General features: G+C 36.5%; 1 protein-coding gene across 1 annotated transcript in view; it reads right to left on the bottom strand.

The window, feature by feature from the left end:
* The window catches only part of LOC6567132 (Down syndrome cell adhesion molecule-like protein 1 homolog), a 59,816-nt gene extending 47,500 nt beyond the window's left edge, over positions 1-12,316 (bottom strand). The window contains exons 1-2 of the mRNA XM_043214734.1: positions 12,005-12,316; positions 6,843-7,024 (exon numbers count right to left, since the gene is read on the bottom strand). Coding sequence (XP_043070669.1) covers positions 6,843-7,011 — 169 coding nt within the window. The 5' untranslated portion in view covers positions 7,012-7,024; positions 12,005-12,316. The remainder of the gene's footprint in view (positions 1-6,842; positions 7,025-12,004) is intronic.
* Positions 12,317-12,951: the final 635 nt, after the last annotated feature.

Raw genomic sequence — 12,951 nt, 5'->3', positions numbered from 1 at the left:
TGTGTAACGGATCTGTTGCCACGAGATTGTGACAAAGAATGCCGCAAAATCCGTGTCAAGGATATGATAACAAATGACAGCCTTTTCATCTACAGCAGAGTTATCATAAATGCAACGGGATCGGACATTGATGTATTACGACATTTGGATGACTATAGTGTTCATCCCATCACTGTGCCGAGAATGGAGACACACATTACATTACCCCGATATTATGGCTCCTCCAGTTACGGTCTATTATTACCCCAGGAAGCATTGACACTGATGCCTTTTGAGAGGAACACGCTGGTGGGCAGCATAATTGTGAATCGTTCAGATGAGCCGGCGAAGCCAAATGCTCATGAAGTCCAAAATCTGTTGCAGAAGACTCGCGGTATTTTGGCCACCTGTGTTCAACTGCATCAAAATCATGTACTGAGTGCCTGGACGGCAGCTAAGCCAGCTATTAAGAAATACTCCAAAGGGGTACCCATTTACCTGCCCGAGATTAGCAGCAATCAAATGATCACACTGGCAGGTGGCAATTGGTACACATATCGCATTATGGCTATGAATGCCATTGAAATGGCCATTAAATTCTGTCAACTGGAGCCGCATTCAGACACGAGCGTTACACATGATCTGTTGCTAGATGGTGCAGATGGTTACTGCTGCATGCTACCACTTAATCTTGTCCAGTCATACGATCTCCCCATGGATGTGGCAAATCATCTGGCAGACTCGTATGGCACCAACACGTGCGAGATGCTATCCCAGTGCAATCCTTGCCACAGACGACGACTGCATCCGAATTTCCCGTATATTATGGCCGAGGTGGTGTATGCCTGCCAGCGAGAGTATGCCTGCCATATGGTGGATGTGATTGCCCGACGGCTGCGTATTGCATTTGTGAATGCCAAGGCTGCTGCAGCGATGCTGCCACATATACAGAGCGTTATGGCCACGCAGCTCGGTTGGAGCCCCACCGAGACGGAGCGTGAGCTGAATGCGGCACAACGATTTCTCGAGGAGCAAATGGGTCTGGGCTGCATAGTGCAAAAGGAAGAATCTGGCAACCACAGACGACGAATTACCTTGAATAATAAAGCTTCTCAATTGGGTTTAACGCCACCGGATGGAATCAGCGATGTCACGAACCTGATCGAAATCACCCGGCGCATCAGCAGCCAGGCGGACGGACGAAGCCAAACTGGGGTTAGTAGTAAACCCATTGCGGCATCCCTCAGCAGTGGCAGTGAAAATACTTTAATGCGACCCCAAATCAGCTCACCTGGGAGCCAAACTGCAATGATGTCCACAACTGGCTCAGAACCATGCCGACCCAACCAGGATGGTATGGTCACAACTCCAGAAGGCAAGCAGCTAACCCCACAGCAGACGCAGATTATCAGCTTTAGTCCTTATGTTATAGCTGGCACCGATCCCAAAGGATGAGTGGGTAGCAGAAAAGAGACTGCAAGCCTGACCTCGAAACTCCAAGGACAGCAAACTAGCGACTCTAATCCTTATGCTTCAGATCTATTCTGGAGCAGCAAATGTAATCGTTCAAAATGCAAGAGCAATCCGAACACTTCTGAAGCAAAAAGCTAAAGTTGCTGCAAGTATATCAAAAATATCACAAATGTGCTGATATTTAATCTGTAACACGAAAATTACAAAACATGTTGGTAGAAACTTTATATATATTCGAGCACTCCTAGACAGGCACACTAACCTCATTGGTGTCCGGTGAGGGAGTGTGCGTGTGTGTGTTGAATGCTTGAGAATAAAGAAGCCAACTTAAAATCATCGAAAATAGAGGTCAAGGTTAAGTAAATAACTGGTATATTTTTGTGATCGAAAAAAGAGAATATGCAGGTGAGGTGTAATGCTGTAGGAGCTGCAAGTGTGTGTTGCAGGTGTGACATTGGATTTTTGCTTTTGCTAATTAAATTCAAGGGCAACCCGCTCACCAGACTTCACATCGGAATCGATCTCTAATCTATTATATTTCTTGCTTTTTAAACTTATATGTTTTAAGTTTGTGCTTAGGGCCAAAAAAGAAAACAAACATCTGAGCAAATCTTATTAGTTTTTTATTTTAATAAGTTCTTTAAAAACAAATATGTTTTTTAGGTTCATGTAAACTGTGCCCAATTCTAAGATTTTTTCAATTGCGATTGACTGCATATTTAAATTGAAATGATCTTAATAAATTTTAAATGTATGAACTCCTGCTTCAAGCTAAAGTACGTTCTCCAGTTTCTTCAAAAATAAGTACATGTGACGCGTTCATATGCGCAAAAGAATATTTATTGATATTTATAATTGTATTTCGCATTTCTTAGCCAGATGTTGCCTGGTAATATAATTGACAATTTATGTGATTGTCAATCGGCACAACAACAACAAAAATTACAATTTACCTTTCCATATTCGGTATTGATTTTCAATTGAAAGTCATTAAATATTTGTTGTTTGCCCTAGATTTTCTCTGGCTGCTGCTCAACTGACAATTTTTGTCTACTCTAGTTGTTTGTTTTTTTAAAAATAAATTAGACAATTTTTCTTGTCTAATGTGCTTGGTGCGTTTTTGGTTTTTATTTATTTTTAGCCTATTTTGAATGATTGTTATGGATGCCGGGTAGACACTTCTTGCATATGCTTATCGTTCATAGATTGCTTTATTTATTGGCTGATTGGGCGGTATCTTTCTACTCATATATTCGTTGCGCAAATGCTTCTGCATTTAATGTGCCATCCATTTTGACTAATGGTCGCTCGTTAGCTATGTAAATGAGTTTTTTATGGCTATTTTTGTTTTTAAGTTAGAAGACGGGCATGCATAGCAGCCAATTAATTTATTATTTTTTTTTTTATATGAATATATTTGAAATTTTCTAAACTCTTAAAGCTATAATGTATGAGCGAATTTATTTATATTTCACTCAAGTACCAAATTTAAATAGGCTTAAGCTTTAAATAGTTCATACATCATTTTATTTCACTTTTACAATAATTTCTAGTTTTTCAATAACTGTCTTTCGTTGAGTGTTAAAATGTAAGTTGAATTTTTATTACAAACGACTGCAGAAAAAATTGTATTTTATTTCAAAATTAAGCTCTGACACGCATTCAATTTTTAAAATATTTTCAACGGCACTTATTAAGTTGGTCTGGTGCCAAACACTTTCTCTTTCACTTTCCCAGTCCTAGTCCCAGTTCCAGTCCCTATGGACTTTCTATCGGGCACTGCAATCGGTTCGTATATTTATGCTGATTAGGTACGTTAACAATTTGCAGCACGCGAAACTATTTCAACAATTTTAAGCGGCAAGAACTTACAGCATAAATCGCCACGGAGGCCACAGGCCAGACGAGCTATTCGCTGGTGTGGGTAAACGCCCGAAGTCAGTGAAAATATTTAATAAGGTTCATGGTGCGGAGTCTAGGAAGTACTCGTAATAGGGAAAATGCATGCAGCGCACACGCGACTTCGTAATATTAAGAAAATTCTCTGCAATGAAAACCACGCACACACCCACACACACGCACACTCAGACACAATGCTTGTTATAATGCAGTCAGGGACATTTAGGAGAGGGAGGAACTAAAAAAAATGCTTTCAACGCGACACAACTGCCACAAAAAAAGTGAGAACACTACAGTTAGACATAACCAACTGAAAAATACTCAGATATCAGCAGATAACAGGTGGAAAATCCCCTTCTTGGGATGGTAAGCTTAATTTCGAATTTAACTCGAAAACTTTGGTTGTTGTGGGAAAGTTTTTCACAATACAGATAGATAATACAAATAAAAGATTTGTCGAATTTAAAAGTGGGTATCTAATCTCCAAACTGGGTGACTGTGTATCGATTTGCCATGCCCCAAATGCGAACACTGGTGGCCGGGTAAACTATTTGTTGTTCTAAGAAGGAAGTATCAACTCCCCAAATTGGATGATTCTAGCTTTTGCAATTGTGTAAGATATGTAGTTTTATCGATTTCCGCTTACTGATGTTATCGACTTGGCGAACTATCCAATATTATCATTTGTCTGAAGCGGACATAGACGAATATATATTCATAAAAAACAGAGTCCCGCAAACAGATATGAGGGGCATTTCACAAAACTAATATACTCTGCTATCTCCTCTATCAGAGTATAGTAGATAGATTCAAGTGCGAAAAATTCCAAAACGGAAGTTTCTTTAAAATATGGGCAAAAAATCCATAAATGTCAAGCGGAAATTATGCGAAAATAGTATGCAATAAAAAATGGTCTAATGTCAGTGGCACGAAGTCGTATTCATTCATATGTGTTTTACATTGTGTTGTATTTCAGTGATGCTTATGAATCTGAGGTGTCTGCTGCATCCTGTGTGAGTAAATGTAAAACCTGTGTTGCTCACAAATAATATTTTAATAGCGGCAATGACAACACAATTATTAGAAAGTGCGGAACTCCATCAAGGTTCTCTGCTGCACTATTTTTAATAACTATAAGGCATAACCAACTTTTCTTGAAATTATATTTTAATATGAATTAATATTGCTTGAATTTGTACTATATTTTTAGTTGAAAAGTCCGATTTTCTAGTCACTTATAATTGGAATATTTAACTGAAATATTTGTTTCTTTCTGAAATCGAATGGCAATCACAGATCAAGACTATTTTGTTTGTTAAGTTGCCTCATCTATGACGAGTAATACTCAGAAAAATGCTGAAATTTAGAAAATCGACTGAAATGAAAATTACACTGAATACTCTAAAAACAGTTTTTTGTGCCTAGAACTAATTTCGAAATATACGAAATTATAATTAAAAGGCGTCTTTCTATATTTTTCAGAAATATGTTGCTTGAAGTCGAACAGCAAATCCATTTAAAAAAATCTTTTATGAAACTCAAAAAAAAAATTATGAATTAGAAACCTGTTGGAATGATATAATCAACAAATAATGTAAGGTTAGAGTTCTGACTACACCTATAAAGTTAAACATAAATTTTAGAAAATTCAACTTTCGGAAGAATAAGGTCAGTTACCGTTGGCTATAAAGATGTGGCTATTTTCACTGAGTGTAGAACTATTCACACTTTCGCATTCGCAGGGTCATATATTGCTATAATATTTTTAGCTCTAACATGCATAAAATTATAATATATCTTCAAATACTACGAGCACATATATCTAACTAGAAACGTGGCACACAATAAGTAAAACGGCGAGTCACAGCCAAGGACTCTGGCACTCAGCTAAAGAACATTGGACCAAAACGATAAGTGACAAACATGGCAGACAAACAAATGTATATTTTATACATGACATGTTGTGGGCAATTTGGGTATGGTATGGTATGGTAGAGAGGGGCGGCACGGAGTACTTGGCAAAAGGAGATGCACAACTGTCAGATAAGTACAGAAAGCAGTTTGGCCCGCAGGTGACAAGTTAAACATCTTGTAAGCATTTGCATTTGTACACAAGCAAAAAAAACTAAAAAGAAAATATATATATCTATATATAAGATAAAGATACTCAAGCTCTGGTATAATACAAATAAATTTGCTGGAAATAAATAACTAAAGCAAGAAAAGAGACACACCGTTGGCAAAAGGAACATCCTTTATGTACAGTTCATTTCGTTTATGTGTTGCAAGCGACTTCAAAAGGGTTATTGTTGTTGTTGCCCATGGCTTAAAGCATATTTGATTATGTCATGAAATATGCTGAAGGATAGGCGCTGTGTTTGCCAAGCCAAAGATAAATTTAAGAAATATGCAAATATTGCCCCGCCCCATACCACAAGAACCTCTTTCAAGCCTCAAAGCCATTTTGAAAATTATAATCATATTTATTTTTTTTAATATATATGTTCTGTTTTATATTTACTAAATGTGTTTGTGTGTCTGTCCATATAAATAAAGGCAATTGAAATTGCCAGAGCTTCTACAAAATTTTCTATCATGATTGGTTCTAATGGGAAAAGTAAATGTTTTTCCATCCATATGCAAATATTATGCAGCATGCACATTGTTTTCAAATTTATTGATGAAATTGCAGCATAACTATTTAAAAGGACACTTTAGACAAGTACTTTAGAACTTTAAAATATCGATTAATGCGAGGATAGGATGAAAATACATGTAAATGTGAAAATATTCGCATAATCTCCCATTTGTGTAAAGCAATTAAGGCACTGAGGCTCTTTAGTTTTTTTTTAGTTGCATATAAGTAACGTATTAATTAATTTGGAAATTTGCTTATGCGGATTAGACAAATACGTTTCTGTCTCATGGTCTAGTCAGGATATTCAGGAAACTAGGTTGAAGATCAATTTTGAGTTCTAAATGGGCTGGCTATCAGTTAAGAATTATTACTATCATTAATATCAATTAATAATAATAAAATTGTAATTTTGATAATATCCATTTTTAATTTGAATTGGAATAATTTATGTAGAAATTGATTTAAATGGTAATTGAAGAAAATGAAAGGTTTCTTACTTTTATTTTTATTATTTTAATTTTTAATTAGTTCTAACTCCAGTTATTACAGAAAAAATACATATATGAAAAAGTATAAAATGAATGTTTAATTATCCTTTTTATATAACGTAATTTAATTGCCAACTAAATGTCCCTTTGCAAAATAATTCAATTACACTTAGTCTGCACTTTAAAATGCGTTTATGGTCGACGCGGCTTAAATATTTATGGTTATGCTTGCGTGTCATTATTAAAAGCACTTGTAATACTTCTTCAACCCCCTCACCCAACGCCAGCACCACGAGTTTCGATCAATTATACATTAATATGAAGCCCTTGAAAAAAAGAGCTCATTAAATTATCAAAGCACTTACCCTTTGAAGGTATCTCGGCTGAAGTGGGCGTGGCATTCATCATTAGAAGTAGTATGGACACGGTGTTGATAATGAGCGCAATCCTGGCTAAGCGCCCACATGCGTGGAGGCGTGTCCATCCTTTCCCTCGCTCAAGTCGTCGTCGTGGTCGTGGTTTAAGCGCAAACATTTTCGACAAAACTCTGCAATGGGCAATAGTCAAAATTGTGCTCACGATGCGAATGCGAGGTAAACTTCTCCAGAGACAGAGAAAGAAAGAGTCAGTTAAACATAGATAGAAAGAGAGAGAGAGAGAGAGAGAGAGAGAGAGAGAGAGAGAGAGAAAGAGAGAGAGGGGGAGAAATAGAGGGAGTGTGAGAAAGAGAAACAGAGTGGGTCACACACCAAACCTACGATGGGCTCGGAGTGCTGAGGGAGGAATTAGGAGCGTCGCTACTACAGGATCTCAGCGCCTTTTCACCTTTAATCACTTAAATGGCGCGTAATCAACAACAATAACAACAACAATAGCAACAGCAACATCAACAACATTGCAATCCACACCAGCGTCGACAGCATTGAAATTGAGCGTCATGATGGCGAGGCTGATGACGTGCGGGTTTGCCAGCACTTAACGGTAAAATGGAGGCGACAATCACCCACCTCCTTTTACCCTACAGACCGGATCCGGATGCGTTGCGTTTTCAAGCCAAAACCAAAAATGTTGTATACCCTAAAAGAGGGCTTACACATAAATACAGATTGCGCTTTTGCCTCAAAAACTTGACGTCGTTTCAAGATTTCTTTAACATTATTTTTTTAAAAGACAGATAAATAAATCTTAAGATACGAATACATTTTTCATGAAAGCTATTTTCATTTTTACTATTATATTAAATTAAATTAACATCTAACAATATTATATATTTTAAAAAATCAATATGTATCTGTCAAACATGATAATGATAATATCAAACATGATAATGATTCATCAAAATAACATATTAATTTTTAAGAGCAAGTGTTGTGGATATTTTCTAATTGTTTGAACAAATATTGGTATTTGCATAATTAAATATGTTAAGCTTGTATTCGTCCTAAGGTCAAATATCTACATATTTATAATTGTTTCTTACTTGGAGCATATTATTATATTTTTAGCTCAGGTAATTTTGCTGTATGGCCCTTTTGTAGTTAGTCCACAACAAATAAGAAACTAATCCCAGAAGGCTCTGTTTTTTAATATGCCTGCAAGGGTATTCAAAATTCGGCAAGTTAAACTTCATGTTATTCTTCCTCGTTGTTGATTTTGTTGGTTGTTGACTGTTGTTGTTGCTACATAGTTTGGCTGTAGCTTTTTGACTTTGCCAACGTTTGTTTGTTTGCTTGTATGGAACGTACCCAGAGGGGGGTGGGCTCAAGAGGTGGGCCAAAGGGGGGCGTTTGTGCGACTGTCGTCGCGCTGTTAGACAAGTACATTTTGAGGCGTTGTTTTGACGTGTTTGTGGGGGAGGGAAGCGTAGTTTCTTTGTTGTTGCCGTCTAGATTAAGTTGAGACAATTAAATGAAATATGCTTAGACAGCATTTAGACAGTAATTTGATTTTGTGCGTTGCTTTTGATTGTTTCGCGTAACAATTTCGTGGCGCGGCCTGAAGCTGTTTAAGTTATTGTGGCACTTTCCGAGCGAATTTATTGAAAGTTAATTTACTTTCAAAACAGCAAACGATTAGTTGAAGTCCGTATATCTTTGGCGTTTCCTGGCTTTTAATATAATCCTTAAAACAGTTCATAATAATAATTGTAAAAAATTAAATAATATTTATATATTTAAATAATATATGTGTAGTATTTTCGTAAATTAAAAATACGATTTTTTAAATGGCTTAAATTTTATTTTAGCAACAAGTTAAAGGTGTAGTTGTTAAAACTCGATATTGATAATTGTTATTCCCTGAAAACATTAAAAATTGTTTCAGTTCAGGCTTTTGAAGAAATATATGCACTTGTTTTTTTACTTTCAGTACCCAGATGAGATCAAAACTTTACGCAAAACTATTAAAGCGAAATTCGGCAATAAAACGAGAATGTATCCAACAGCTGGATAATATAAACAATAATAATAAATAACGTTCAATAAATCGTCTTTACTTGTCTAACTACTGGATGTATTACTTTCATAAGATTTCAGTAATTTTGCGCATTCCATAGATTAGAGTTTTTGCTAAGTTCTTAGCTTAATGAAAAAATTTAAAATGAACACTACTGCTGACATTAAAAACAAAAAAACTGCATTTAAATTTTTAACGTAGTATGTGTTTAAGAAACTATTGATTTTTGATATTAGTAATTAATTTTAAACTTTTGTTTACTACAAAATAAAGAATTTATTTCAAGAATATTTAAAAAGTTTTCAGAGAAAAACTTTCTAAACTGTGGGCTTAACTGTTTGCAGTTATATTAAAAGCCATCACAGGGAAAAAAGCCCGCAGATAAATTTCCGTTTTGCTTCAATGTGCGACGTCAAACTGTCGACGCTGTGTGTTGTTTGCAAGCAAATCAACTCTGACAAATGAAATGATTACACAAAGTAAACACCAAACACGTTGAACAAACCACCTGTCAGACAGACAGCTGCCAGCACACACAAAAATTTGCCAAACAAAAACTTCACTCCCAAGCGGGAAGGGGGAAGGAAAGGCAAAATGCCAGCGGGCAGCAGAAGCAGTTAAAAACATGGCAACGTTTTACAAGCGGAAAGCCAAAGGAATATTATAAGCAAAACAAGAACAGCAGCAGCAGCAAGGACAGACGACCAAAATGCCAAAACCGAAACGAAAGCCACCGCGCTGAAAATGCATGGCTGCAAAATGGCAATGGCAACACTTCCGCTTCCGGCGCTTCGGGCGTCGTCGCACAGACATTGAGCGTCGAGCGTTGGGCGTTGAGCGTTGAACGTTGAGCGTTGAGCAACACTGAGCTCAACAACGACGGACGCGAACAGTGCCGAAACAACAGAAAGCTTGTTAGTGTTGTTCCCCGCAGCGCTGTCAAAACGAACAGCAACAAAAAACACTAACAACAACAATGGCAAAACTATTTTCAGAATGCTATTGGTAAGAATTTGCAGACTGGCAAATACGCTGAAAATATAATATTATTGTGTGAATTCCTGCAACAATTTGTAGGCCTATTCACAATGGAAATAAATCCTAGAAATGTTCATAAATCGGAAATTTAATAAATTTAACATTTTTATACATTTAGATATTCATTTTATTCGTCGGCTGTGTAGTTTTCCTGTTTCGACCTATTCACAATTAAAATATCCCCTGGAACTACAAAGCACATTTACGACTTGAATATTTTCAAAAAATTGTTCATTGATTTTATTTGTATTATTAGTTAGTCGACATGGGAAAGGTAAATTGTGCACATTATTGAATAATTTCTAAAAGACTAATAAAATTTGTTTCTCTCAATTTCCAGAATTCTTTTAACAACTTTTTCCTAAGTTAATAGTCTTAAACACTTTCACAAATTTTATTATGGGAAAATTAAAAATACATAATTTGATCTATTCATATTGAGACTTCTGAAAATAATAAAAAATTGAGGAAATTACTTTTAAAAAAATATATTTTATAAAAATCTTGTTAATGGAATCATAACTGCATGCAAAGAATCTGAACTTTCCATTTTTTTAAAATGCGGAATATTCGAGATAGAGAAGTTAGTCTTTATTCGAAAAGAAAAATCTGACACTGATTAAATGCTACAAATTGTAATTTTACATTGATAAGTTTGTAATTAAATTTGTGGGGCAAAAATAAAATTTGAAAATAATCCCAGCTTAAATAAAAAACAATATTTTAATTAATTAGTTGTCTCTATTAATCATCTGAACCTTAAAATGTCCAAAAGCAAACCAAAAAAAATCCTGAGCCATCCTTTGGTTTGCAGGGTATAAAAACAAAAGCCCTTATGGGCTGAGAGGGCAGGATGAGCAGGATATTCCAGACATGAACAATGGCGACAAAACGTACAGCAATTTTAAACGCTTTTAATATTAAAGCGTTGGGATAGAGTCAAGCAAAGCGACACACGGTAGGGGACAGGAGGCAGTCGGTAAAGGCACAAGGCACAGGGCTCAACGCCGGAGGTGAAACAAGCAACAAAATGCAACACGGCTGCAACAAATGCAACAACAAAAATATGCGGTCCCAGGCAAAAGCCGCGACTGCATGAAAATGCCACGCCAAAAAAATAGAAGAAAAACACAGTCCAGGGCCACAGTGCCTCCGGACGAGAACTGCAAGGAGACTCCTTTCAGTTCCTCCGACGCCAGCTGCAGTCTCCTGTTGGCCGGTTGCCCCCTGTTGTTGTTGTTGCCGTTTTGCTCTTCGTGACGAAATTGTTTCGCTTAACTGGATTTTCAAATATTTATTGCAACAAATTATTTTGCTGGTTATATGTCTCTTGCCCCATAAGCCCCACACCTTTCCCCTTTCCTACTGCTGCTGTTTTGCGAGTGGTTTTTATGACCATTTAGTTTGTTTCATTGCATTGCCAGGATTTGAAGTCGAGTTTTTTCTCTATGTGGCTTTTTGCCCAACAAATTAGGATTTTATGTGAATTTATATGCATTGCATTTGGTGTGAAGGAATAAACATGAAATAATATGCATATTCCAATTTGGCTCGTTAAAAAAATGTTTATTAAGAGCGGCTTAACAATTAATGATTGAGAACCAAGCTTATATCTCTTGAATATTACAAAATATATTCATTGGTAAAAGTACTACAAAAAATAGATTATTAAAATCATAAAATTGGAAATGAATTTGCAATAATTTGCATGAAAAGACGTAAAGTATTTGAAAATATGTCTTAAAATCATAAAAATGGAAGTCTTTGCAATCATCATAAAGGTTGTAAGTCTACTTAAATAAATAATTTGTTTCTTCTGTTTCTTTGTTTTGTCGATGCCCACTTGTAAAACAATTGCTTTTTATAATTAAACAATTTTCATTTCCGCAAATTGCAAACCTTTATTCAAGCCAAGCATTCAATCCAAAGTTTCACACAAAATAAACAAACAAACAATGTTTCGCCAGAAGATGGAAGGGGACAGAGACAGAGAGTGAGAGTGAGAGAGAGAGACAGATAAACTATTTCTAATTACATCAAATTACGCACACGCGCTTGCGATGCTAGTGAAGTTGAGTAACGGGATTTCAAGCGCTGCGCGACAATTGCAGTGAGGCGGGCTGTCAGGGAAAACTTTCACTTGATGCGTTCAGATCTTTTTCGAGGGCTGCCAGAAGCTGGCTGGTGAATGAATGAATGACAACAACACTGGCAGCGACGAACACAACGCGACGAACAACATTTCGTGTCAAATCGTTTGAGAACGGCAAATGGTAAGCACGGAAACACGGAAACACTCGCGCTACAAGCGTAACAGTTACACAAATGGACTATGTTGGTTGAACTATGAGCACACCGAACGCATAGCCGTCCGCACAGAGCGATAACCGATGCAGGACTAAATGCCAATGGCGTTGACTCGATTGGTGGAAAGGCGGCGGACGAACTTCGTTCGTTTCGTTTCTAGCTCGTAGCGTCGTTCGTCACTCGTTCGGTTTTTCGAATTTCGAAACTGCTCCAGCAACAAAGAGAGCACACTGAAGAGCGCCACTGGAAAAAAGCAAAGCGTTCATTTTGATATAATGTGTGTGAGAGTGAGTGAGTGACTGTTTGGCTGGAAGGGTGGAGGAAGGACGCGTAAGGCTGTGAAGTGTTTGATTTAGTTGCTTAGTGCGTTGATAGGCGCGCTGTTGATTGGTTACCTTTGCTATGTTCTACGCTCCGTTAAACCTTAAGAGTAATGAAGAGCTCAGAAGCAAATAAAAGATGATTCTATGTTATTTTTACAGAAAATAAGATTGAAGCTCTCAATTAATAATGTGTAATTATATGGGTAATAGTAAGTGAAATATAATATATAATTTAAACAATATCATTCATATTTATATATTTTAAAATATTCCGATATTGATATAATGGAACACGTATGGGGTAGAGCAGAGTATACGACAGTTTTTTTAAAAAGTCAAACTTCAAATTTGT

Source organism: Drosophila grimshawi, unplaced genomic scaffold (genome assembly GCF_018153295.1).
Source record: "Drosophila grimshawi isolate 15287-2541.00 unplaced genomic scaffold, ASM1815329v1 contig_1377, whole genome shotgun sequence".
Lineage (NCBI taxonomy): Eukaryota > Metazoa > Arthropoda > Insecta > Diptera > Drosophilidae > Drosophila > Drosophila grimshawi.
Note: the sequence above shows the minus strand (reverse complement) of the source record. Positions and strands in the feature narration are given on the sequence as shown.